Source organism: Caloenas nicobarica, chromosome 12, assembly GCF_036013445.1.
Source record: "Caloenas nicobarica isolate bCalNic1 chromosome 12, bCalNic1.hap1, whole genome shotgun sequence".
Lineage (NCBI taxonomy): Eukaryota > Metazoa > Chordata > Aves > Columbiformes > Columbidae > Caloenas > Caloenas nicobarica.
The window spans coordinates 3634284-3657561 of NC_088256.1; the positions used below are offsets into that span (position 1 = coordinate 3634284).

Below are 23278 nucleotides of genomic sequence, written 5' to 3' on the forward strand. Positions count from 1 at the left end.
CTGAGAGACATCACAGCTGGGGAGAAAAGTTATATTAAAAAAAAAAGGAAGAAAATCAGGACGAAAGGCTCATGGGATTGGCACGGTGTGTTTGGGTGAGCACTGGGAGCTGTGGGGCAGCCAGACCCCCGGCTGGTGCCCGCGATGCTGTGCTCGCTGCTGGTGTTCCTGATGCCGTAAGGGTTTTCTTTAATATATATATATGTATATATATAAAAATACTTTCTTCTCCCAGTGGGTGTGTTTTGAAAAGGGGCTTGGGAACAATGAGGATTAACAAGCAGATAGAGAATTAAATGCAGGGTTTGAGTCTTCAAATGTGTGCACATTTCAGAGTGCGTGTTTGTGCCAAGATAAACTCCGTCAGGAATAAACATCGTTTTTACATGAAAGGCTAATTACAGATTGGCACTCCGCGGGCGGGAGGAGGGAATTTTCACCAATTAAAATGGAACCTTTCTGTTTTTTGTAAAATTGCTGTTTTAAAAGGCAGCCAGGGGCTGGTGGGGTGTTTGACAGTGCAGTTCAATGAGGGAATGCTCGCCCCTGGGATGTGGTTTTTTTTTCCTCCCAATATTAAGAGGCTCTGCCAGTTCATTCAGGCAGGAGCTGTGTCAGGGCACTGGCTTTGCCCAACAGCAGTTGAACCCCAAGATCTGCCCTCTGGATGTGCAGCCCTAGGCTCTCACCTGGGGAGATGAGACACAGGCAGACTTGGTCCAATCCAACATCCCTTGGAGTCACCCAACAGCAGGAGAGACTGGAGTAGCAGCATCTCCAGCTTCCTCAAGGGTGGAGGCCATGGAAAGATGTCTGGATGGGACGTGATGGATGGGAGCCCCTGTTGACATGAAGTTGTTGTGACCATAGCTCCTATTTGTTGGGTAACTTTAGTGTGTGGTAGGTGAATCATCTCTCAAAAATTGTAAGCCAGAAGGCAAAGCAGAGAAGAAAAACCTTCCTGTCCTGATGAGGGGAATGCTGGGGAGAAAAATCCAGCCTGGGCACATGGCGGGGGGTATCAGCTGCAGAGCACATGTTGCCTTGTTGCTTTTGGATGGATTTCGCAAGAATTTGCATTTCTGGAGCCTCTGAGGCCAAGCGGGAGCTGGGCTGCGAATGGGGAGGACGTGATGCAGCTCAGACACAAGCTCTAACGCCATGTTGCTCTAAATGGGGTTGAATTTTATGGTTTTGGAATTAAATGGTGCGTAATGTGGCTAGGGCTGAGTTTCTCCAAGATGTTCAGTGCAGGAACCTCAGGCAAACACTCCGCACCTGCTGCTTGCCAAGCAAAACCACAGATTTGTCTCCATCTCTACTTAACGTGGCCACAGGGCGGCTAATATTGGGACTTTTCTCTCACATAAGCTGATGTCTGTCGTTTAGTGGTTACAAGAGGTGGCCTGGGCATCATCTCTTCAATGTCTCCTGCATCCTTGAGAGCGAGGGAAGGCAAAGAAGCCTGATCACGAGAGATGTGGTGGATTTTTAAAGTGAAGTACCTTCCCAGCCTACTCTGCTACAGTGCCCTATGCTCACGAACAAGTTAAAAATTGATTTTTTTGCAAGTCTCCTATTGCAAAGACTGGATGGACACTTGCTGGGTCTGGTCTCTTAGAAGCTGTTGTGTTATCCATGGTTATGAGACCGTGGCCTGATGACAGTAGCTGCCAATTCTCCTACAATATTCACATTTTTCCTTACTCTTTCCTAATACTGCCACACATGGGACCCTGAAAGGGTCTTTAGTCAGACCTGGCCTTGACTAATTCCTCTGAATAATTCCATTTATTCCAATTTTCAGGCTATTTTGGAATTGTTTTCGAAAGGAGGGAGCGGGGAGAAGTCAGCCAAACCTGATAAAGGAGGACTTTGTTCTGAAGCTTTAGGGTATGGTGCTAAGCAGGGCTTGCAATACAATTAATGAGTTTATCTGGCTTTTAGCTGCACGTGATGCACAGTAGCTGCCACTACACCGCACCACCACCTCCCGTCCAGAGGAGCCCGGCTGCTCCCCAGCTTTGGTTTGCTGCTCCTCAGCTTTGGTTTGCTGCTCCCGAGCTTCGGTTTGCTGCTCTTTAGCTTAGTTTCCCTTCCTGCTGTGCGTCGTGGTGACCTCCTCAGATGTGGCTTTGCATCTGCCTTTATTTAAGCCTTGACCAACCCTCCCCGGGATGTTCTCGGTCTGCGGGGGGTGTTGAGGACATAGGGCTGAGCTGTTGGGAGCAAGTCAGGCTTTACTTTGAGCAAGCAAGAGGATGACGCAAATTGTGTTTTATGGGCACAAGATGAAACAGCTGTTTCATTTTCACTGCAGATGTGCTCCGGGCAGCACACATTAGCTCCGTGAAATGGGAGTCACAGCTGACCCCTTCCCCACCGTGTCTGCATGGGCAGGGCCACCAGTTTGCTTGGGCTCCCAGGCCACCTGAAAAGGGAGCCAGGTAGGGCTGGGAAGGGCTTTGAAGATGTGTGTTGAGGTTTGTCATGGCAGCAGAGCTTCCCTGGCACCAGAATGCACAAGTCAAGGAATGACTTATTTCTTGGAGGAGCGGTACGGACGGGGAGATGGAGGCGAAATACCTTTGGCTGCCCCATCTCTCCTCCAAGAAATGCCAAATGCCATGGTGAGGTGACACTCTGCAGCATGTCCCTGTCCCCTCCAGTAGCCGCCCTGTCCTGGCCGTGCGACCTGAGCAGGAGAAGCCGCGGGAAGCAAGGGAAGACACTTCCTCCAGCGGCGGATCTGAGGTCACCTCCTGGTCCTTGATCACTCCAGCCCAGGGTATTTGGGTCAGCGGGGAAGCACAGCTGAGAGCGGCGTCCCTTCCTTCTCTCTCCCTGGAGATACATTTTTAAAGGAACAAATAGGTTCAGCTACAAGTATTATGCAGTATGACTTTTTAGTGATGTTTTTTGGAACAATGAGCTAAATTCTGGGAGCGTTTGGATCTGCATCTTGTAGCAGGGACATTTTCCCCTGCTGTTTCTCACCTTGCTCTGCTCCACAGCGCTCCAAAATCTTTTTCTGCTCTGGAAAATACTGGCAAGGAAGGAGCTTTTCATCCTTTTGGGGACAGACTTTTTAGAAGGGCCTGTTAGGATAGGACAAGGGGTGATAGTTTTGAACTAGAAGAGGAGACATCCAGGTTAGACATGAGGAAGATATTTTTTACAATGAGGGTGGTGAGAGCCTGGCCCAGGTTGGCCAGAGAGGTGGTGGATGAACCATCCCTGGAGACATCCCAGGCCAGGCTGGACGGGGCTCTGAGCAACCTGAGCTGGCGAAGATGTCCCTGCTCGTGGCAGGGCTGGCACTGGATGAGCTTTGAAGGTCCCTTCCAACCCAAACTATTCTATGATTCTATGCTTCTTTTGGGATGGCCCTGCTGGAAAGAAAGCTCATCTGGTGTCTGGCACACAGGACAGGGACCCTGCCCACCTCTTGCTGCCATGAACATGCAAACGTGGTGCTCGCAGCCCTCCCTGGCCCCTCAGCATTGCCAGCCCCATTGCAGGTCCTGACCCACTCCTCTGCCACAGGGTCCCCAGCAGTGGTGTCACCCACAGCCAGGAGGACGTGGTGGCTGAGGCACACCTGGACCCAGAGCTCCTCCATCATGGACATAGCTGGATGGTATTGAGCTGGTGGGCAGATGCGTCACCTACCCGGTTTTCACTCCGTCTTGAGCCCAGAGTGAGCAGTGCCGGGGAGGACAGCTCAGCTTGGCCGTGTTAACCACATCTACGCTGTTCTCCCTGGAGATCTTCAACCCTGTCCACGTTGAAGCCCATGTTGCTTTGGATCTGCCACGGGCCAACAGTTTGGCTCTCCTTGGTCAAACTTTCTGCTCCAGTGAAGGGGCATCAGCCCTATGCTGGGCTCTTCCCATAGCCCAGAGCATCCTCAGGAACACCAGGAAGGTCCCGTCAGCTCTAGAGGAATACGGGGCTGCGGGTGGCCTGGGCTCAGGTGGCAGCTCAGGCTGCTGCCATCCCCCAGCCCCCAAATCAGAGGTCATCTTCACTCCCCCTCGCAAAAGGAGAGTGCTTTGAATGCCTCTTTTTAACTAAAAAAGCATCTTCTGAAGCCATTGGTGTTTCTGTACAGGCTTCCCTTGGAGAGGGGGTTTCTTGGCCGTTGCCAGCGGAGTCCCACTGTGGCACCTCCAAAATCAGCCCCTTCAGCTGGCACTTGCAGGAGGTGGTTGGAGTTATGGCACCTCAAGACTTGATCAAGCCTTAACCCGACTCCTGTCCAAATTCTGCACAGCTCTTGAGCTCCTTCCAGCCCCATCCTCAGCTGGATTCAGTCCATCATTTCTTTTAGGATCTGCTTGATCACACCGCGTGGCTGATAAGGCTTCGTGCCTCTTGTGGGGGCTTGTCTTTTTGTATTTCAATATCGTACCCAGGTTATCAGCCACAGAGGGTTGCGAGGTGTGGCTAAGCTAGGAATTAACAGTCTCATCCAAACCTCGTGGAAATCAGAAGCAAAGATTCCCCTTTTTTGTTTTTCCTCTGGGTTTTAAATCAAGTTGTAACTTCTCCAGCATCTGAAGGCGCTGCCGAAGGGAAGGCTGACTCAGGCTGGTTAAGCCCTGTCTGGTTTCCACTGGAGGAACAGCTGCCTCTGCCCTTCACGTCCAGGAAAGTCCAGGAGAAACTTCCATACCACGTTACATGGGTTGCCAAAAGTAAACCCTCCATCCCCTGGAGCGGATGCAGGGACTCCAGCTCCGTGTCTGGAGGGCAGGTTTGGGTCTACACTTCACCTGGAGCCTGTTTTTGTCCCAACCCATGGTTTTCTGCCATGGCTTTCCTCCAGCCTTGCCCTGACCCAGGGGACAGTAGATAACCGCCGTCACACTGGGGCTAAAACAGAGGGGTAAATTGTGCTTCTCCAGGGGCTGTTTTGGGGTGAATCGCACCGGGACTGGAGCCGGGGGCTTTCTCCTCCCCCAGATTTTGCCAAGGTTTCCTCCCAGTGCTGGAGCTCGCCCAGCCCTCCCGGCTTCCCGGGGCTGCACTGGGAAGTGCTGGGAAGACAAAACCCCGCTCTGGAAGTGAGGCTATTGTTCTTACTAATTTTAACTTGATGTTCTTCCCCAAGCCTATTTTTATTCATTGCTTGTGGTAAGCCCTTTCTTTAAGGTAGAGCAATTTGCCACGAGACTCTTTTTTTGGTGTGTTTACTGATTTTAATTGAGTGATATCTCCTTTTTACAAACCCAAAGCTAGAGGAGCTTTTAAGTGCCCGTTGCTGAGCCTCTCGCCCTGGGTTTGCTTTGATCTCTGCAGGTGAGTGTGCATTTTTGGGGCCAGAGATTGATACTGCTTATTTGCATGTAAATCCCCAGGTTATTAAGATCAGAATCTAGCCCTTTAAATTTAATACTTTGCTTTATGCTTTTATTTCCGCATTTCTTAAAGTAATTTCCAAAAATAACAAACTTCAAACATGATGGGGCCATCTAATGTTTTACTGCCTTGGCTGGAGTAGAAGGAACATTTCTGGAAGTATATTATCCAATTTAACGAGCCTTTCCCATCTTGGCTTTACTCCCACCCCTCGCCCTCTCTCGGAGTTGTTTTGGACGGCTCGTTGGAGCCGTGCCACCTAATCTTGTTAGAAGGACTTACATTACACTGTGCCTTGTGTTTATAACCAAGAAAATCAGCCAGAGAGGGGGGCCCTGTCCCTCTCCCTCACCCTTTTTCATTTTGCCTGGTGTCGAGACGGGAGCCCAGAGAGTCCCACAAGGTTCCTGCGCAACCTCTGCTTTCCTTCTTATTGCTCCGCTCTGCATTTATTAAGGAAGACTTCGGAGTAAATTGGATCCTTGCGAACTTATAATTAATTTGCAAGGGTCAGTTCTTCCCAGGCTAGCAAGGCCTTCTTTGTGTGGTCCTTTTTTGAAAGGCAGAAGTTGGAGAGGCTGTTTCATAGCTGGGATTTGCTTTTAATAGGGACCTGGCTATTTTCTGAAAATCTCACGACTCTTGAAGGATGGGTTGTTATTGTGCAGCGCTGTGCTAAAAGGGTTTGCAGAGTGATTGCTTTGGGTGAAAAAAAAAAAAAAAGGGGAAGGAATAAAAAAAGCAAGGAGCACACGTCCTGGGGTCTGTGTGGGGCAAGTTGCACTTGGCAGCCAAGAGACAGTGCCTGTAGCTGGGAGATGCTCCAGGAGGTGCCTCCAGTTGGCTGCCAGGGTAAGACTGGTGTCCACTTGTCTGTCCATCCATCCCGCTGTGCCCCATGCACCACCGAGGGGACCTCTTGCTTCTCCTCAGAGCTGGTAGACTGACATTTGTTTCTCAGAAGATGACAGAGAAGACAGGCTGAAATAATCTGCAAATAACAAGTTTCCGAAAAAAGAGAGCCAGCCAGGCAGTGGTTTTCTCCAGAGATGGGTTGGAAGGAGACATGATATCATGGTCCTACTTGGGCATCGCCTGGCAGGGCGAGAGATGCAATCCAGGCTGGCACAATGAGATGTGCCCGCTGAACGCGGGGTGAGGGGGAGATGAGGCTGTCCCAGCTCTGGGGAGCAGTGACGGATGAGTGTGGTACTGGGAAATGCAGAGCTGTAACTCAGGATATGAAACTCTTCACAGCCAAAGCCAGGGAGCAGAGGGCTCTGAGGAGTTCGGGGGGATTTTGGTCGTGGAGACACCCCTTGTGGAAGCAGCATCAGTGGAGGCATCATTACACGCACAGCAAGGGCCGTTAGAAAAAAGCGTTGAAAATTCAGTGACTTCCCTAGGACACATATGAACCCAGTGGAGGGGAACGAAAGGAAAACCCGGCCGTGCCTCCATCACATGGGTGGACAGCGAGATGCTGCAGATCGCGCCCTGACCGTGATGCCAGTGGGCAGCACGTGTGGAAACCATGCTATTTATTAGCTGCACTGTTAATTAACGGTGCGATGGGGCTGCTTCCCTGCTGAGACCACCTTGAAAGCTGGAGTTGGTCCCTGGTTGTTCTCTTCTTGGCACCCGTTTGTTGTCCCGCCCTCACTGTCACCTTTTTTCTCTCTCCCTAGCATGGGTCGGCTCCTTGGCCATGGGCATGATTTTTTTCTGCTCTCCCATCGTCAGCATCTTCACCGACCGGCTTGGCTGCAGGATCACGGCAGCCTTGGGAGCTACCATGGCCTTCATCGGACTCCTCTCCAGCTCCTTCACCAAGTAAGGCTGCAGAGTCCAGCTCCTCAGCGAGCTCCTCTTCCTCACTGTTCCCTGCAACTGCCCCGTCTACACATTGCTGCCGCCTTTTGGGGCAAAGCAGGTGGTTTCCATCCAGATGGGAGGTCTCCTGGCATCCCTACAGCTCATGTGCTGTTCACGTGTGCTCAGCTTGTCTCTCCAAATTGATCCAAGTTGTTCCTTTGTCCTTATATAACAAGAGAGTGAATTTTACCTGAGCAAGGGACTTTATTTTATGGGATTTCAGCCCTCGTGTCCTTCATTTGATCTTTAAAACAGGCAGCGAGAAGTTGGCGTGCCTCTTGCAGGCAGCTCCAAAGAGACGCTCCTGGACAAAACCATTCTACTTCGCAACCAATTTCACATTTGGTACTGAGAGTAAATGAATGCTTAAAATAATATTTGATGGATTACACCTGGCAAGAGTCAGTTTCCATGCAGGGCAGACAGGGAGGGGAAGGCAGACGAGGTTTGGAGCAGTGTGTGCTGTTCCCGGCTCGGATGTTTGCGGCAGCACAGGGCGATGGCTGCTCCTCATTTTCCGTGGCTGATCCAGCACCATGAATTTCTGCTGGCAGGCGCTTGCTGATGTGCATTTGGATGGCAGGTGTACCTGATTCACTGTGAGAATCTTTCCAACCAAACATTTGCATCTTTGTGGGAGCAAAAAGACGTCACCTCTGGGGTCCTTTATGCAGCACTTGTTAAATGGAGTCTCAAAGGCACCATGGAGACACCCTCCGAAGCATCATTTTCCCCAGTTTTTCTGAATAAAAACATTGGTTTGGGTTGGGTTTCAGTTAAGATCAATATTGTTTTAATTAAAATGCTTCAAGAAGCGGGTGTTTTTTAAAACAAATGCTAGTTTCCCAGAGGGCAACTTGCCTGCGCTGTGCTCCTCCCTGCCCGCGCTGGGCAGCGGGACGCCAGCTCCCTCTTCCCCTGGTCGATCATTCTTGCCCAACCCCAGTTCCCTGTGGATAATGCTGTGTGATGGGTCCCTGAGTCCCCAGCTGTGGGACCCCTCCATCACATGGAGCAGGGGGCAGCTTCTGAGCCTCCTTGCAAAGCCCCAGGGACCAATTGCGGCCGGGGGACTTGGGATGCTAAAACATCTCAGGCAGCAGCACAGGCAGTGGTGTGGAAGAAACCACCCTCTGAGACTTCCTCCGCGGGTGCTACCCCTTTGTATTTCGCAAGATAACAGTAATCGGAGAAAGTGCAGTCGGTCCTGAGGGAAGGTATGCCTGTGCTCCTGGCAGAGCAGATCACAGGCACTTCCCACGTAATTTTGCTTTCCTTCTAATCAACAGAGTTTGGACTTTCCCCCCACCATTGTAAAATGTTCGTGCAAAGACAAAGAGCCCTTGGGACCACATCGCTGCTAGCGGCTTGTTGTGTTGGGCTTAAAAAAAACCCCCATCGAACAGTACAGGCAGAGAGGAATATTATTTCCAGGAGAGCTTGAGAGCTGCAGTCCCCATTTCCTGCCTCCTCGCTCTCGGTTCACATTCCTTTGGCTCCTTTTAAGGCAGAAAGGAGCCCCTTTGCAGCTGGACCGCAGCAAGGGACGCTGCTGCCTTCGGCGTAGCCCGCCCAGCTCGAGGAAGAGCAGCGGGGCTGTGGGATTTGGCAGCAATCCATCTAGATGTCCCAAAATTCAGAGCTAGCGGCTTCTCTCACCCAGAACAATGGAGAAGGGGTTGGGTTTTTGGTTGTTTTTCTTTTTGCTCCCCCTTGCCGGCTCCCTGCAGCTGGAGATGACCCACCCAGCGCCGCTGCAAAGGGAGCTGCTGTTCATCGGCTGCTGCTGTAAAGGGAGATGCAGCCTCAGCTTGGTGGGCTTAGGCAGGGCTGGATCAAGGCTTAGCAACCCTTTATCTGCTGCTTTCTCTAAAATGTGTCTGCTTTGTCCAACCAGAGGAGCCGTGATTGCCAGCACCGCACCAAGCTGATCCAAAAACCCACTGAGCTTGCACGGCAGGACCCCAGCGCCCAGCTCGTGCTCAGTTGCCTCCTACTCTCAAAATATTTGGAGTTTTGTACGAAAACCACTAAATAAACAAGATATTCTGAAAAGCAGCGCTCTAGGGAAGGCTGAAGTTTTCTGGATGGGGTCGAGGCGAGGCTTTTCCTCACTTTGCTGCCTTGCACTGGGATGTCTCCTGTACTCTTCAGCAGCTCAAGCCGCTGCAGATCTTACGCACCCTCAGAAAGAGAGAAATCTCAGTTGTGTTCAGGCTTCAGCATCCCTCCAGTTTTAAGGGGGAAGGTTTCAGCATGAGGAATGGGAGATGGTGGCCAGTTCAGCAGGGCTGTCTTCATATGCCCGCCGGTGCCCTCCCAGCCTTGCTCTTCCTCACCGTTGAGTGTTTTGTGGTGGGGTTTTGGTCGCTTTTCATCTGCCTCTCCTTCCCCGCTGCAATTTCTGCTCCGTTTCTCCCGCAAAGAGAAATACCTCAAACCTCCCCCAGCTGAGCTGAACCAGGGCCATTCCTGTTGTGAGCTGTGAGAGGCAGCTTTCGGAGAGACACCTGCTTGTCCCAGGAGATGTCATTAACCGTGGGAGGTCTCGTTATCCAAGGGAGACAGTGCCGCCCTTCCTGACGGAGAGCAGCTGGCTGATTCCCAGCAATCAGGGTGGGAAATCCTGGCTAAGAAGCAAGGCTGAAAGGAGCCCCTGCTTTGCTACGCTCATCTGGGGGTGTCTTAACATCCACGGGGAGCAGATGGGAACCTGGGCATTTGTCTCCACTTATCCAACATGTCAGCTTAGCAGCAGTACCACAGCTGGTGTGACCCAGCTGAGATGGCCAAGGCTGGTGCATGGGAGGTCAGAGACAGGCTGTGTAGCCCAGCTGCTTGCCTGGCTCCCACGGAGGGGTTTTCTGATGTGGCTTCTCTCTGGAGGAGCTGGAAATTGCCTTTCATGACAGTCATCTGTCTTGGAGCTGTTGGATACGGCAAGCGTGTTGTGCTTTCTGCTTGGCTAGCCAAAGAGAAGAGCGTGTAATGGAAGAAATGATGTGCTTGGAAATGTCTTCTCAACTTCAAAGTGCTCTGTTAGATCTGGGCTGCTGTCTTCTCGCTTGCTACATGAGCAGCACTCAGTATTTCACACAAATCGTTCTGAGTGTTGGAGTAAAGACCACGTTTGTGCAACATCGCCTGCCTGATGAGCTGCCCAAACTTTTCCATCACACTCTCCTCCCATGCAGTATTTCGTGTGCAGACTTTTGCAGCTGAATGTATTGCACTGGAATGAAGGAAAAAGCCTTCATCTGGAGAGAAACACAACGGGTTATTTGCACCACCTAACTTTAGGCTCCTTTCTCAGCTACTCCTGCTGGGAAAACCGGGCTGGCAATTGGGAAGTGGCTGCTGCCAAAGGCTCTCAGGACTTTCCACCTGTTCTGTAGAGCAGCCACTTCATTCCCTCCTCAAGTGCAGCCACCAATGTAAGGAACAAATGAGACCTATTAACTGTCTAATTGAAGCTCCCAGAAGAGCTTAAAGAAGAATAACTTAATTAACCAGCCTGGAGCCTGGGCAGAAATGCAATGTTCCCTTCCTAAATGCCTAATAACTAGTGGGGTTGGTGCCTTCTGCTTTCAAACACTGGGTGCAGAATGTTTTCGATTAGTCCTTTCAGTGGAAAAAAAATGGATTTCTAGCTAAAAATAACCCACCCTGCCTACCTTAGAAAACCTTGCTTGCTGTAATTTAAAAAACGTTCGAGTTAGGTCAGCTTCGCAAGGAGGGCAGGTTGGCTACTGCCTTCTCCTCTTTGTAGAAAGCGCTCGCCAGCTAGACTCCATTTTCTTGGAAGATTTAACATGTCAGCTGTGAAATGAGGATAATCCTTACTTTGGCTAGGGAATAAGCTCCTTGAGGTCAGACTGTCTGTGTAGCACCTGTGGTGTGTGAGACCTGCGTCTTGGCTCCAGGTTTTGCAGGACTGTGATAGAGAAGGCTTCCTCACCTCTACGTAACGTAACCACCTCGATGTTTGGGTTTTTGTTTTCCACTAGGTCTCTGGAAGTTCGTTATTTCACGTACGGGATCCTCTTTGGCTGTGGCAGTTCCTTCGCCTTCCAGCCCTCGCTGGTCATCCTTGGTCACTACTTCAAGCGCCGCCTTGGCTTGGCCAACGGCATCGTGTCCGGCAGCAGCTGCCTCATCTCCGTGCCGCTCCCCTTCTTCCTGAAGATGGTTGGGAAGGCCATTGGGCTGGCACATACTTTCCAAGTACTCAGTGCCTTAATGTTCATCCAGATATTCTTGTCCTTCACGTATCGGCCCGTCTTGCCACCTTCTTGTGACTCTCAGCACGGAGGGCAGGACAAGCTGGGCAGCCGGAGTGTGCGGCAGCAGTGCTGGTCCCAGACGCGCAAGTATTTCAACTTGAGGGTTTTCCGGAGAAAGACCTATCGGATTTGGGCCTTTGGGGTCGCTACAGCTGTCCTGGGATATCTCGTACCTTTCATGAACCTGGTGAGAGCCTTGGCTGGGACTGGAAGGAGAGGGAGGTGACTTTGCCTGCAGTGAAATGTCTCCTCCGTGCAAGCGGTGGAGATGGGCAGTTGGGACAGAGCCACCAAAAACCTTAAAGCTAAGAAACTGCCACAGGCACATCCTGTAAACAGGAATAGTGATGGGAGACGACAGCTTTTTAATGCTCCTATGTGTCCCCTGCGCCAGGGTGGGTAGAGCCTTGGCTTTCCACAGCTCCCAAGGACAGGCATCGGTAGCAGGAGAGGAGGGGGCTGTTGGGTTTGCGGTGGGGACAAGTGGTGTGTGCAGGTCAGCACGGTGCAGACATGAGGGTCACACAACCACCCCCAAAGCCATGAGCCTTCTGTGGGAAGCCTTGTCCCTTTTAGGGATTAATTTACTGAGGATTCATGTCCTTGCGTCCTTCCCTCTATCCTAGGTAAAATACGTGGAGAAGCGATTCCAAGAGACCAAAAAGGACTGGATCCTCCTGGTTTGCATCGGAGCCATGTCAGGGCTGGGGCGCTTGATTTCGGGCCGCATTGGTGACTGCATTCCTGGGCTGAAGAAGATTTACCTGCAGGTACATCATGTCTGCACCTCTGCATAGCTGTTGGCCACTGCGGGTCAGGGGACAGCACCTCTACATCAATATCGACACTCGGCTTAATAACTGTCAACCGCAGATTGCAAATCCTTTACCAGCCTTTACCTAACACCCTTGTCTGCTGTTGGGGTAGGAAATTTATTATAGAAAAGTGTACAGAGAAGTTACACACTCAACCTGAGGTCTTGGTGTCCATTCAGCAATCAAATTCTGTGGTCTCAGCTCTTCCCAGACTGCTGGACACCCGCTCACCTTCTTGTGGTTTTTGAAAAACTGCTGAAATCTAGCAGCTAATCCATCAGATAATCCTTCCTAAAGCTTCTTGAAAGGTTATGCTTAAGGACCTCTCGGAGACGAGAGCGGCGGATGGATGACATTACTGGGTCCAGAGGGACGGGTGGTGTCGTTGACCTGTTCAGCGCCCTCTTCATGACACTTCCTGCTGCTCATCCCCACTCATCTTGCACCTCAGTTACATGCCCACTTTTGTCCCCCCAGGTTGTGTCCTTCCTGCTGTTGGGCATCCTGTGCATGATGATCCCCCAGTGCCGAGGGTTCGAGGGCGTCATTGTCATCTGCCTCTTCCTCGGCCTTTGCGATGGCTTCTTCACCACCATCATGGCCCCCATCGCCTTCGAGCTGGTGGGGCCCATGCAGGCGTCCCAGGCCATAGGGTACCTCATGGGGCTGATGGCCGTGCCCATGACGGCGGGTACACCAATAGCAGGTTGGTAGCGCCGCGGTGCTGAACCTGGACCCAGTGCTTGGGAGGGAGGAGGTGCCTGTAACGGCTTTCACCTGTGGTTATATTTTGTTATGAGAGCAGGCATATGGTTTAGAATTTTCTGGCTTATTGTCACATAGATGTTGAAGTACGGGTGTAGCACCATTCCATGCTACTTCTTGTAGCATCTCAGGGCCTTTCTCCTGAAGTGAAGAAAATTCACCAGTAGGGGAACAGTTAGAGTGACCCAAGATCACATTAGCTGGTTTCTGTTTGAAGCTGAGCTAAAAATTGGCAAATATTAGTTTTCTAGCAGTCCTTTTAGATATCTAGAGACTAATTGCCAACTGGTAAGTTCAGCCCCTGGATTGTTGAATCAAAATTAGAGATGGAGACACCTGAGCCTCTGTCTTCCCCAGACTTCGGTATGTGTTTAAGCGCAGTCATAACCACAACGTCCTTAACAGCAAGCCCTGTGCCAAAGCTGGCCCTTGAGCAGAAGAATGTCTGCAACAGCAATCGCTAAGCTAAAGCTGTATAAGCACCTCTGATCTTTCTGCTTCTGGCAGCAAAATTCAGTTTAATGCCCTTGAGAAGGAGCGTGGGGGTTGCAGACGTCTCGCTGTTCGGGTGCTGCTGCAGGACCCGCTGGGCTCACTGGTGCAGGGCTGGGCGAAGGGTCTCGTTTCGTGGACATAATCCCCAGGCAAGCGTCTACACAGAGAAAAACTCAGCGGGGTTTTCCAGCACCAAGGAATGGTAGTGTGTTATTCTCTGCGGGTGCCTGGCTGTGTCAGAACTTGCTGAACTAACACGTGCAGAAGCGAATTGGTTTTTAAGGGATCGGTTATTGTTTATAACTGGCAGCATGTATTCTTCCTCTGACATCCCCAGGTAGATAAAATACCCGTAAGCAAAGCAGGGCTTCCAGATGGTGGCAATCTGCAGAGGAGCAGCCTCTGCCTGCTTTTCCTATTACGTCCTGGCCAGCAAGGCATTAGGAAGAGCCACCTAAAGTGTCAAGTCATTGAATATAGTCTCAGCTTGCATTCGGGATTGTTTGAGATGTGTCTGATTGTCTCCTGTTCTGGTTAAATAGGAAGGATGGCTGGGGCTTTGCTTCTCAGCTGTGCACATCCAGGCTGTAAAAACTCCAAGGAATGCAATGGAAAAAAAGATTGTGTTAAAACCCCAAATCTCCCCAAATCTGGTGGTTGAAGCAAGCTGCAGCTCTCACTTGAGGGAGAAGACAACTCGGTATTAGACTGACGTGACTATAACTGCCGTTGTTCTTCTCTTTCAGGATACCTCAATGATTATTTCGGGAATTATGATGCAGCCTTTTATTTTGCCGGAGTCCCCCCCATCATCGGCAGCTTGGTGCTCTCTGTCGTCCCACTGGTGCATCAGAGGATGCTGAAGAAGCAGCGTCTGGATTCCGGCAAAGACAAGATGCTGGTCTCAGAGACCACCGTGAACGGGGAGCTGCTGCCGGGCTGTCCTGCCTCCGAAGCGCACATGTGACAAGTGACATCTCCGCTCACCGACACTCGCTGTCGCCACCAGCAGCCTCTCCATAGCCCAAGCACAGATCTTTTTCTAGACGGACTGTAATTCTCAATAATCGCAAATGCACTATGTTTGTAAAGGAAAAAACACAGAAAGTTCTTCTACTTAAAGGCTTTTAACTGGCAGAAATGCTCTCTTTCAGGACAGTTTTGATTTCAAAGCCACAATTTTTTTTCCTCTAACCATTTTTCTAAGGAAAACTCTCACCAGGATTTAAACTTGATCGATCTCCCGCTCGTCTCTCCAGTTTTCTATACGTCACAACAGAAGTTTACAGCTAATAAATGCCTTTTTAAAGCAGGCCACGGATGGAGTATGTTGAACCTTGCAGCTGTCCAACCTTCTCCTCCGGTGTCACGTCCAAGCGAGACAGCCCCCTCTTTGTCCAGCACTAGAGGCTGTTTTGGAGCCAGATGTGAAGGAGGAAATGCTGCTTTAGTCCGATGCACTAACCAAACACATGGTCACCAAGTCCTGTATTAATCTTCTCTCCTTTGCCACTGCTCTCCCGTGCACCCAGGGAGCTGCAGCGGGGACGATGGGGAGCTTGTCCTGCTCCGGTCCTGCTGCCCTCCTTGGATGGAGCCACACAGGAGCATCCCCCTCCTGCGAAATATGCCTTAAAAACGCAGGGACAAGAGCAGCAGGTCCCTCAGCCACTTTCCACCTCCGTTTTCTCACCCGGTGACTAACGATGGCGCTTTTGAGGTGCAAAAGAGAGGGGCAGCTGGCTCTGCAAGGTGAAAACTGCAGGCAAGCTGCTGAGACGGGATTTCAGAGGCATCAAGGCACACGGGGTTGAGACAGAGCCCCACGTGTTGTGGGTTCACTCCGTGCTGGGAGGCGGCTTCCCTGCGCCAAGGGCTGCAGGGATGCAGCTGGCTTGGGGCACAGGGTACCACTGCGATTTTTTGGGGCCGGTTGCGTATTATGCAGCAATAACCACGAGTCAGTATTTGCAGGGGAAGCCTGATTTTTCCAAAGGGTATAAAAGCCCTGGCAGCATTTAACTTGCAGCCTGTGCGTTGCCGTGCAGAGCCGGTGCAGTGTCAGTGCTGTCCCCAGGGGGAGAGAGTTCAATAGCACAGCCCATGGTACCCACCGCGTGGAGCAAAAGCAGGGCTCAGCCTTGTGTAGAAATTCATTATCTCCAAGTATCGCTAATGACTATGGCACAGAGCTTCTGCCTCGGTGAGTCCCTGTGTGGATAAGGGACCAGGGTACCTTTTCCTGGGAATAATAACTCAGAAGAGGGAAAGAAACAAAGCTCGCATTTATCCTGGTTGCAAAACCATCCTTCATTGGATTTTCATTTTATTCACGTGCCATTAAAAAATGAGAAGCCCGAACAGCCACCCCTCGGTCCCCAGGCGAGTATGGGGGTTTGTAACACCAAGACAAGTCTTTGCTGTGGAAACTTGGTTTCAGTGGAGACCCCCCCTCCCGCAGGCAGCAGTGGGACCTTTGTATATAGGCTCAGGATCCTGCATGCCCCTCTGGCCCTGTTTTTAATCCACATTGGCTAATGCATTGTAAGGTCTTGTGGTCTTGTGGCCCTTCTGTCCCCTTACAAGCTGGAAAACTAACTGGTGTGTTGTGACATGTCTGTTTATGACTGTAAAACACGATGTCCATTTGTCTCTTTCTTCGATACTCTTTTCTGTGACTGGTATTACTCTTCATTGCCTGTATTGCATCAGCTGCTATGGCTCTGCTGGCCCGTTGCTTGGTTTAGGAAGCCACGGGCGGCAGCAGGAGCTGCCCCGGAAGGCAGGACGTGCAGGTACCCGTGCATTGCGGGGAGCCGAACCACGGTGCCTTTGCTCCGGCGCCGGTGGAGTCTGCCGGGCTTAGCCTAGGGCAGGGCATTAAAGTGATGCTTTTCAGGTGGGAGCGCTGGCAGTGGGGCATCTTCAAAGCCGTCTGACAGCTGAAGGAAAGAAATAGGTTGTATTGTAACTCCTTTCATGAGTTTTGAGGCTCTTATTCATATTGGAGTTTAAGTTCTTTAAATCATGTTTTTTATCTTAATGCCCCCTGAAAATGCTTATGAGGGATTTAAATTCAAGAAGTAGCTTCTTCAGACCAACAAGAGGATGGGCAGAGCTGCCTCAAACCCACAGCTCTCAGCTTTGCATGAGACTTCGTTGCGGTAAAACCTCCCTGGCTCGTAAGGCAATTTATGGTTCAAATCCCAAATTTCTACAGATTTCCACTTGCCTTAAATGCTCTGCCTGCCTGCAGAGGTCATAGCCCCTGGAGGAGTCTGCATTCGGTGCAGTGGGTGCTTAACGCTGCAGTGGCATCCGACCAGCTCTGTGTCAGCAGGAGCCAGTTCTCATCCAAGGAGGGATGGTGGTACCCACGTTCATCCCCCTTAAATTTTGGTCTTTGCCCATGACTTTCTACTCTCTAGATTTTGAGTGATGAGGTGCATTCATGGGCCACCCAAGTTTGGTTGAAAGAATCCACTCCTCATCCAGCTGGTACCAGCCTCCCAAACCCACTCTCAGCATCTTTGTCTGGTTGAGATCCTGCCCCTGGTCAGGACAAGGACAAATTCTGCAGTGGGGAAAGAATGTTTGAGTAACAGCAATGAAAGGTTCACCTCGTCTGCAAACACAGATGGGAATGGGAAGGGCAAAGGTTGGAGTCTGTCGACACAAAGGGAAGTATTTTGGGGGTTTGTTTATCAGTTAAATGGTGCTGCTGTGTGTTTAATTTGTCCTTGATTATTGGGCAGCTTGCAAGAATTTTTGCAGACTTGTGGCATGTGAGAGGAGGGATTGTGACAGTCTGAGAATCTATAAGCAGGGAGAAAGTGTATTGCTCTCTGAAACATCCTTTTAGCCTGTTATAGTCCGGTGCTGTGATGCCAAATAGGTCCCTACCTGGTGCAAAAAGTTTCATCCTAAAACATCTGTTTCTCCCCATCCTGGCCCAGCACATCCATGTGCTCCTCTGGGCGGGTGAGGGCTGAATGGGAAGCAGCGTTCATGGTGAAAACTACCTTTTACTCAGTTTTCTGAGTAAAAACATCAAACTTCTTTGTCTCCTGTGAGTGCCGGGCTGTGATTCCTACCCTGCTCCCTTGCTCTGGGAGGGGAAGGTGGAGCCGGACACTCCAGGCTCGGCCATTTTTGGGAGCCAGCGAGGGTACGAGGATGGGTCGAGTCCCTTGGTGGGAAGGGGGTGGAAGGCAGCGGGGAGGGATCAGCTTCACGCGGTGCCTGGGGTGTTTAGAGAGCTGCGGGCACGCGCGCAGCTTGGTGTAAGTGCACAGCAAGCACGGGACGTGTCTCAGCGGTGCCCTGCCCGGGGCTTGGCTGGGGCTGCCTTCTGAATCCCTAGCTTGAGGGTGTTCAAAACCAAGTTGTTGTCTTTTCTTCTTTTTCTTTCTTCTTTTTTTTTTTTTTTTTCTTTTTTTACTGCTGCAGAGTGAGGCGTCGGGTTTAACTCTTGTCGCTCCGGCTGAGGGATGGAGCGGGACAGCCCAGCTGGGAGGGCAGAGGGGGTGGCTGTGCTTGCAGCGCTGGGAAGGCTGGTGGGGCAGCGGCTGCGGGACCTGCCCGGGGAAGTGCCGTGATTCTCGGCTGAGAGCTTTTTCAAGTTATGACACAAAACGGGAACCATCTCCGAGAGCTGCTTCATTGTAGTGCGCCCTGCCCTGAGGTCCTACAACCAGGGAAATACATGTTTCTAAGTCACATAGCTTAAACTTAACAAATTCTGGCTATTCATTGGCTGGGCTTGAGGTTTCCTAACATTTCCCCGCTGTGGGGAGGCCACATCCTAATTGCCATCAAAGCTTGAGGGCTGTTGTAGGTCTGCTGCGGTACCGTGGGGTTTGGAGACCCCTCGTTTCAAGATGTTTTTGGCTCTGCCTCCCACTATCATGGTGGCTCGGGGCTGCCAGTTTGGCCACGCCGGCAGTCGAGGAGCTTCAGAACCCTCTGGGCTGGTGGCCTGCAGCTGGGCAAGGACATTCCTGTCCTTCCGTGCGTGACAGTGCTGCAGGAGCGTTTCGCACAGCGAGGGGCTCTTTTGGCGTTGGTACGTTGGTGCTAAGAGCGATTTGCTCTGGGCAGCCTGATTCGGTGCTGAGGATCTCATCTGCGCTTGCTCACATCGCTCTGGTTCAGCATCTCGGGAGACTTGGGGTGGATTTTAAGCCTGGCTGACATCTGCATCTGTATGTGGCCATATAGTCCTCAGAGTAACACCTTGCATAAAGGTGAACTTGGACCAAATCCTCTGGATGCAGAAGGGGACAGATCCAGCTGAGACCCTTGCCATCCCTCCACTGCAAACCACTACCTGGCTTTCACGTGCCTCTGTACCCAACAGAGTTTTGTTTGGAAGTTACCTTGGTTATTTTAGCTTCAATAATTTTCACACTGGCAGAGTTTGCTTCTCCTTATCCAGCTGGAAGCAGAAAACTGGAATGACTTTGAAAGCCCCGGTTCCTTTGCCAAGGCGAGCAGCCCCTCCCGCCACTGAGCTGCTGTTTTCTGCCGCAAAAACCCACACTTGGGCAGCTCTTGCGGGCACTTTTGTTTAAATGTCAGCCGCCCTTGTAACCTTGCGGGAGAGTGATGTGATTGACAAGTACTCCTTAAATACCCCTCCAACATCCTCTGCATAACACCAGGCGGGGGTGGCCCCGGCACCGGAGTGGGGCCGCACTGGCAAAGCAGCAAACCAAAATAAAACTGTATCCCTTCTTTTTCCTTGGAAGGAAAGCAGAGGTGGGGACGGATGGAGCTGCCATCCCCGCACAGCTCCGAGTGGGCTTGGTGGCTCAGGGTGGCTGCAGGGGTGACCTTCCCCATGGCCAAGGGCAGAGCATCACTCCGGGTGCTTTATCAGCTTGGCACGGCGGCTCTGTGGACTTTAGTCCTGGTGACAGCGAGATTATCGCTGGGCTTTGGCAGGCTCATCCTGCACAACCCCTTTCGGGGGGTGTTTTGTTGCTTTATTTTTGCAAACATTGCAATGCCCTTAGTACTCCCACCAAGGACAGGCACTGTGGTGCCCCCGTGTCTCCTCTCTCCACCACCACCGTGCCAGCGCGGGGGCAAAACACCGGCACCGCTGGGAACGGGGCTTGGGTCCTGCTCCCCACAGAGCCGAGCCAGGAAAGACACACGGTCCCTCCTGTCTTCTGCAAACCACAGCTTTGGAAGGAGGTTCTGTACCTCCAAAGTTTCTCCTGTTTCTGTAACATACTTCCCAACGCTCACCCTACATCACGTCCAGCCAGCAAGGCAAGCGTAACTCTTAACCATAGGATTAGAGGCAAGTCTATTTTACTAAGGAATTAAGCTTTTTTTTTTTTTTTTTTTGGTACATTTTTAATCATGGCATGTAAGACAAGTTGTTTACTGGAGCAAGCTTTTGCATAGCATTGATGCTCTGGTCAGCGATGGCCAGTTTGCCTGAATGCAGTTGGGTTTTTGGCTGCCAAGTGCATTCAATCCAATCATTTCGGGAAAGGACACAACTTCTCGAGGCCTGAGCTTTCCCAGCATATCCTGTTTCAGCCATTCGAACCCATTAAAGCAGGAGACAGGACTTTTTTGGGGAGGCTGAGGGCAGTTAGGAAATTACCCTGTTCTCCCTCCCCTGCCCTGAAATCCAGCAGGACAAAGGCAAATATTTGCTTTCAGATAGGTGGATTTTGGAGCCAACTGCACATAAGAGCACCAGGGTGGAGGCTAGAATTTCGGCCGGTTTGGGTAATTCATGTGGCAGCTTGTTTGTGAAACGGGACCTCCAAACCTGCTGCCATCACCCCCGGTCCGTGGATCCCGATGCTGTGCTCCAGCCCTGGGTCAGCACCAGCTCCGTCGCTGATGGAAATCGCAGCGTTTTGGGCTGGGATGTATTGCTTTGCCGTGCCAATGAGCTGGTAATGCTCACCCTCAGGGTGTCTGTAGCCCCTGGAAAGACACTAAAAGGCTGCAAGCACTGTTAGGAGCTTTGCAACCATTTTATTTTTCCAATCTAGGGTCTATGAGGGGCCTGGAGCTGCAAAACCAGCAGCCTGAAAGCAGCCGCTTGATTCACTGCAGAAGTCAGGCCCCGAAGTCTAAAATTATTTCATTTTTTAATTTTTTTTTTTGCATCTGCTCCTTGTAAGCGATTTGTATTCCCTTACAATTTTGTATCTGGAAGTAAAGTATTTGAACGTGTGTCTTAAAAGTTTGACTGTCCTTTCAAAATGTGAATTTCTGATTGTTGGTATACAAAAAAAAAAAACCAAACACCAAACCAAACCTAGCCCATACTAGCCCATTTTTGTAATTACTGTTTTATGAATGTTGTTTTAAAAAAAAATTGTGTAGAATAAAACCAGTTTAAAAAGAAAAGAGGGTCCATGCCTGTGTCTTTGGGGGGCTGCAGGTTGCCATGATCTTTGCTCCTGGGGGCTCTTGCACACGGGCAGCACCAGGGCTTTTAAAGAAATTATGAGTAGTAATATAATTTCTTCCTTTTGGCAGTGGTTCGGGGGCTCGGTGAGGTCTCCTCTGTATTAATGCTGCTCACGGGAGAACTAATGTTTTGTTGAGAAGGGCAGTTATCGGAGGGTTTAGGGTGGGAAAAACTTGGGAAAATTATTCATAAGCGAGGTTACCATGGGTGTGAGATACTGAAAACAAGGCTTTTATCAAGGGCTTTCTGTTACTGATTTGTTTACGCTAGGTGCTTTAATTGACACTAGATGAAAGCTGACATATGCATTAGTTTTATTTAGCTCAGGCTTTTTTTTTTTTTTTAATGTGTATCTTAACCCTTTTTCAAGTTGGGGATATTTAGTGCAAATAGTATTTAAAAAAACCCCAACAACCAAAGAAACAAAAAACCCCCCACACCTGAGCTAAGAGGTGGTAAATAGAGACCCAAAGGGAATGAGAGGACTTGGTGCGATGCAAGCGGGGACAGAGCAAGGAGAGGGAACGCTGCATCCCCGTGCGGGGAGCGGAAAGCACCGCGCAAACATGCTGAGCTGCACAGTGCCGCACTGGCAGGTAGGAAAAAAAGCAACGCTGGCCTAATATTACAGCAATATTCTTGGGACAGCTGCAGTTTTGGAGGGGGGACTTAAGAGGGAGCATGGTAAAAGTGGGCTGCACCGCCGTGGGGACACCCAGACAGGCAATGGGAGCCCTGCCCAGCTGCTCCCAGCATCGGCTCATCACAACCCATCTCCACAAGCTTCATAGAAATAAATAAATATACACGCATACCTATATGTGTCTCGATAGGTGGGTTTGTACACCAAAAAAAGGGGAAAACGTATTTTGGATCAGAGCAAAACCCTGAGTTTTTCAAGATAAAGGCTGCAAACAAGAAAAGACCAAACCAGACAATGACAACGAAAGGATGTTTTCATTACTGTAACACAAATGTTAAGTATTCATATAGCTAATCATACATTAAAACTGAAATATCATGCATTTTAAAAGCTGATTATATATAGTTTTAATTTGCACTTACATAGTGCAAAATTTACATGTATGATATATATGTTATGAACCACAGGTCAGTGTTTTATATTAGTTTAATACTTATAAATTACATATATGTTTTAGACATATAGATATGAATGACGTATATGATACTTATAGTTATATTGAGGCGGTTTATATATATATATATATAAACACTTGCTGTGCCCAGCCGCTCCTCCAGTCCTCTCCCTGGGGGGCTCTGGGCTGGGCTTGTTTTCTTTCATTGTCTTCTTCTCCATCTGTTTTCTTTTTGCAGGACTTCAATATTGTAATGCTTAAAAAAAAAAAAAAAAACCACCAACACGAAAAACCAATACAACTCCATCTGCAAATGCCTTTGAAGGACTTGAAGGGTGCGCTGCTGAGCGGCAGAAGCTTTTCACTGAAGGGGAAAGGAGGAGACACAGGGTACAGCTGCGGAGAAGCGCTGGGGTGAGCTCGGGATGCGCTCGCTTGCCTTCGGGTTGTGTTTTAGGGGGTTTTTAAATGCAATATGGGAAACCACTTAATACTGGCAGCAGGGAAAAGCAAGGGAGGGAAAAAAAAAAAAATATAGATATGCTTAGATCTGAGCCAACCATAGTGCAGGGGTGGGGGAATGAATGAGGAAAGGGCAAAAGCAGAGCAAGAAGGTGTGTGCGGCTGGGAGGGAGAGGAGAGAGCAGGTTCCCCATGGTCCCGGTGCCGGCGACCTGCTGACACCAAAGCTGATGCTGAATCCCCACGACAGGCTGAGCCTGAGGGAATGCAGCAACACCATGGGCTGCAAGAAGCACCCATTGCTTTTGGACCTGTTTGCTTGTGCGTGCTTTATCCTGGCTGAGGCTTCAGGGTATGCTCTTGTTATCTTTTTTCGGCACGAGAGCTGCATCAAACAAGTCCCTCCCAAACACCCGTAGCCCTGCTCCATCCCACGTTGGAAACACAAGCAGCATTCGGGGCTTTTTCAGCAGGTTGTGTAAACAGCACAAGTGTGATTGGGAGCGGCTGAGGGAGCTGGGGGTTCAGCCTGGAGAACAGGAGCTGAGGGGAGACCTTCTGATCTCTGAACTGCCTGAAAGGAGGTTGAAATGAGGGGGGTGCTGGTCTCTTCTCCCAGGTAACAAGCGCCAGGACGAGAGGAAACGGCCTCAAGTTGCACCAGGGGAGGTTTAG

General features: G+C 50.4%; 1 protein-coding gene across 1 annotated transcript in view; it reads left to right on the forward strand.

Moving 5' to 3' along the window:
• The window catches only part of SLC16A2 (solute carrier family 16 member 2), a 34684-nt gene extending 18424 nt beyond the window's left edge, over positions 1–16260 (forward strand). The window contains exons 2-6 of the mRNA XM_065643301.1: positions 7053–7197; positions 11247–11709; positions 12149–12292; positions 12815–13043; positions 14344–16260. Of these exons, the coding sequence (XP_065499373.1) occupies positions 7053–7197; positions 11247–11709; positions 12149–12292; positions 12815–13043; positions 14344–14564 (1202 nt within the window). The 3' untranslated portion in view covers positions 14565–16260. The remainder of the gene's footprint in view (positions 1–7052; positions 7198–11246; positions 11710–12148; positions 12293–12814; positions 13044–14343) is intronic.
• The last annotated feature ends 7018 nt before the right edge of the window (positions 16261–23278 follow it).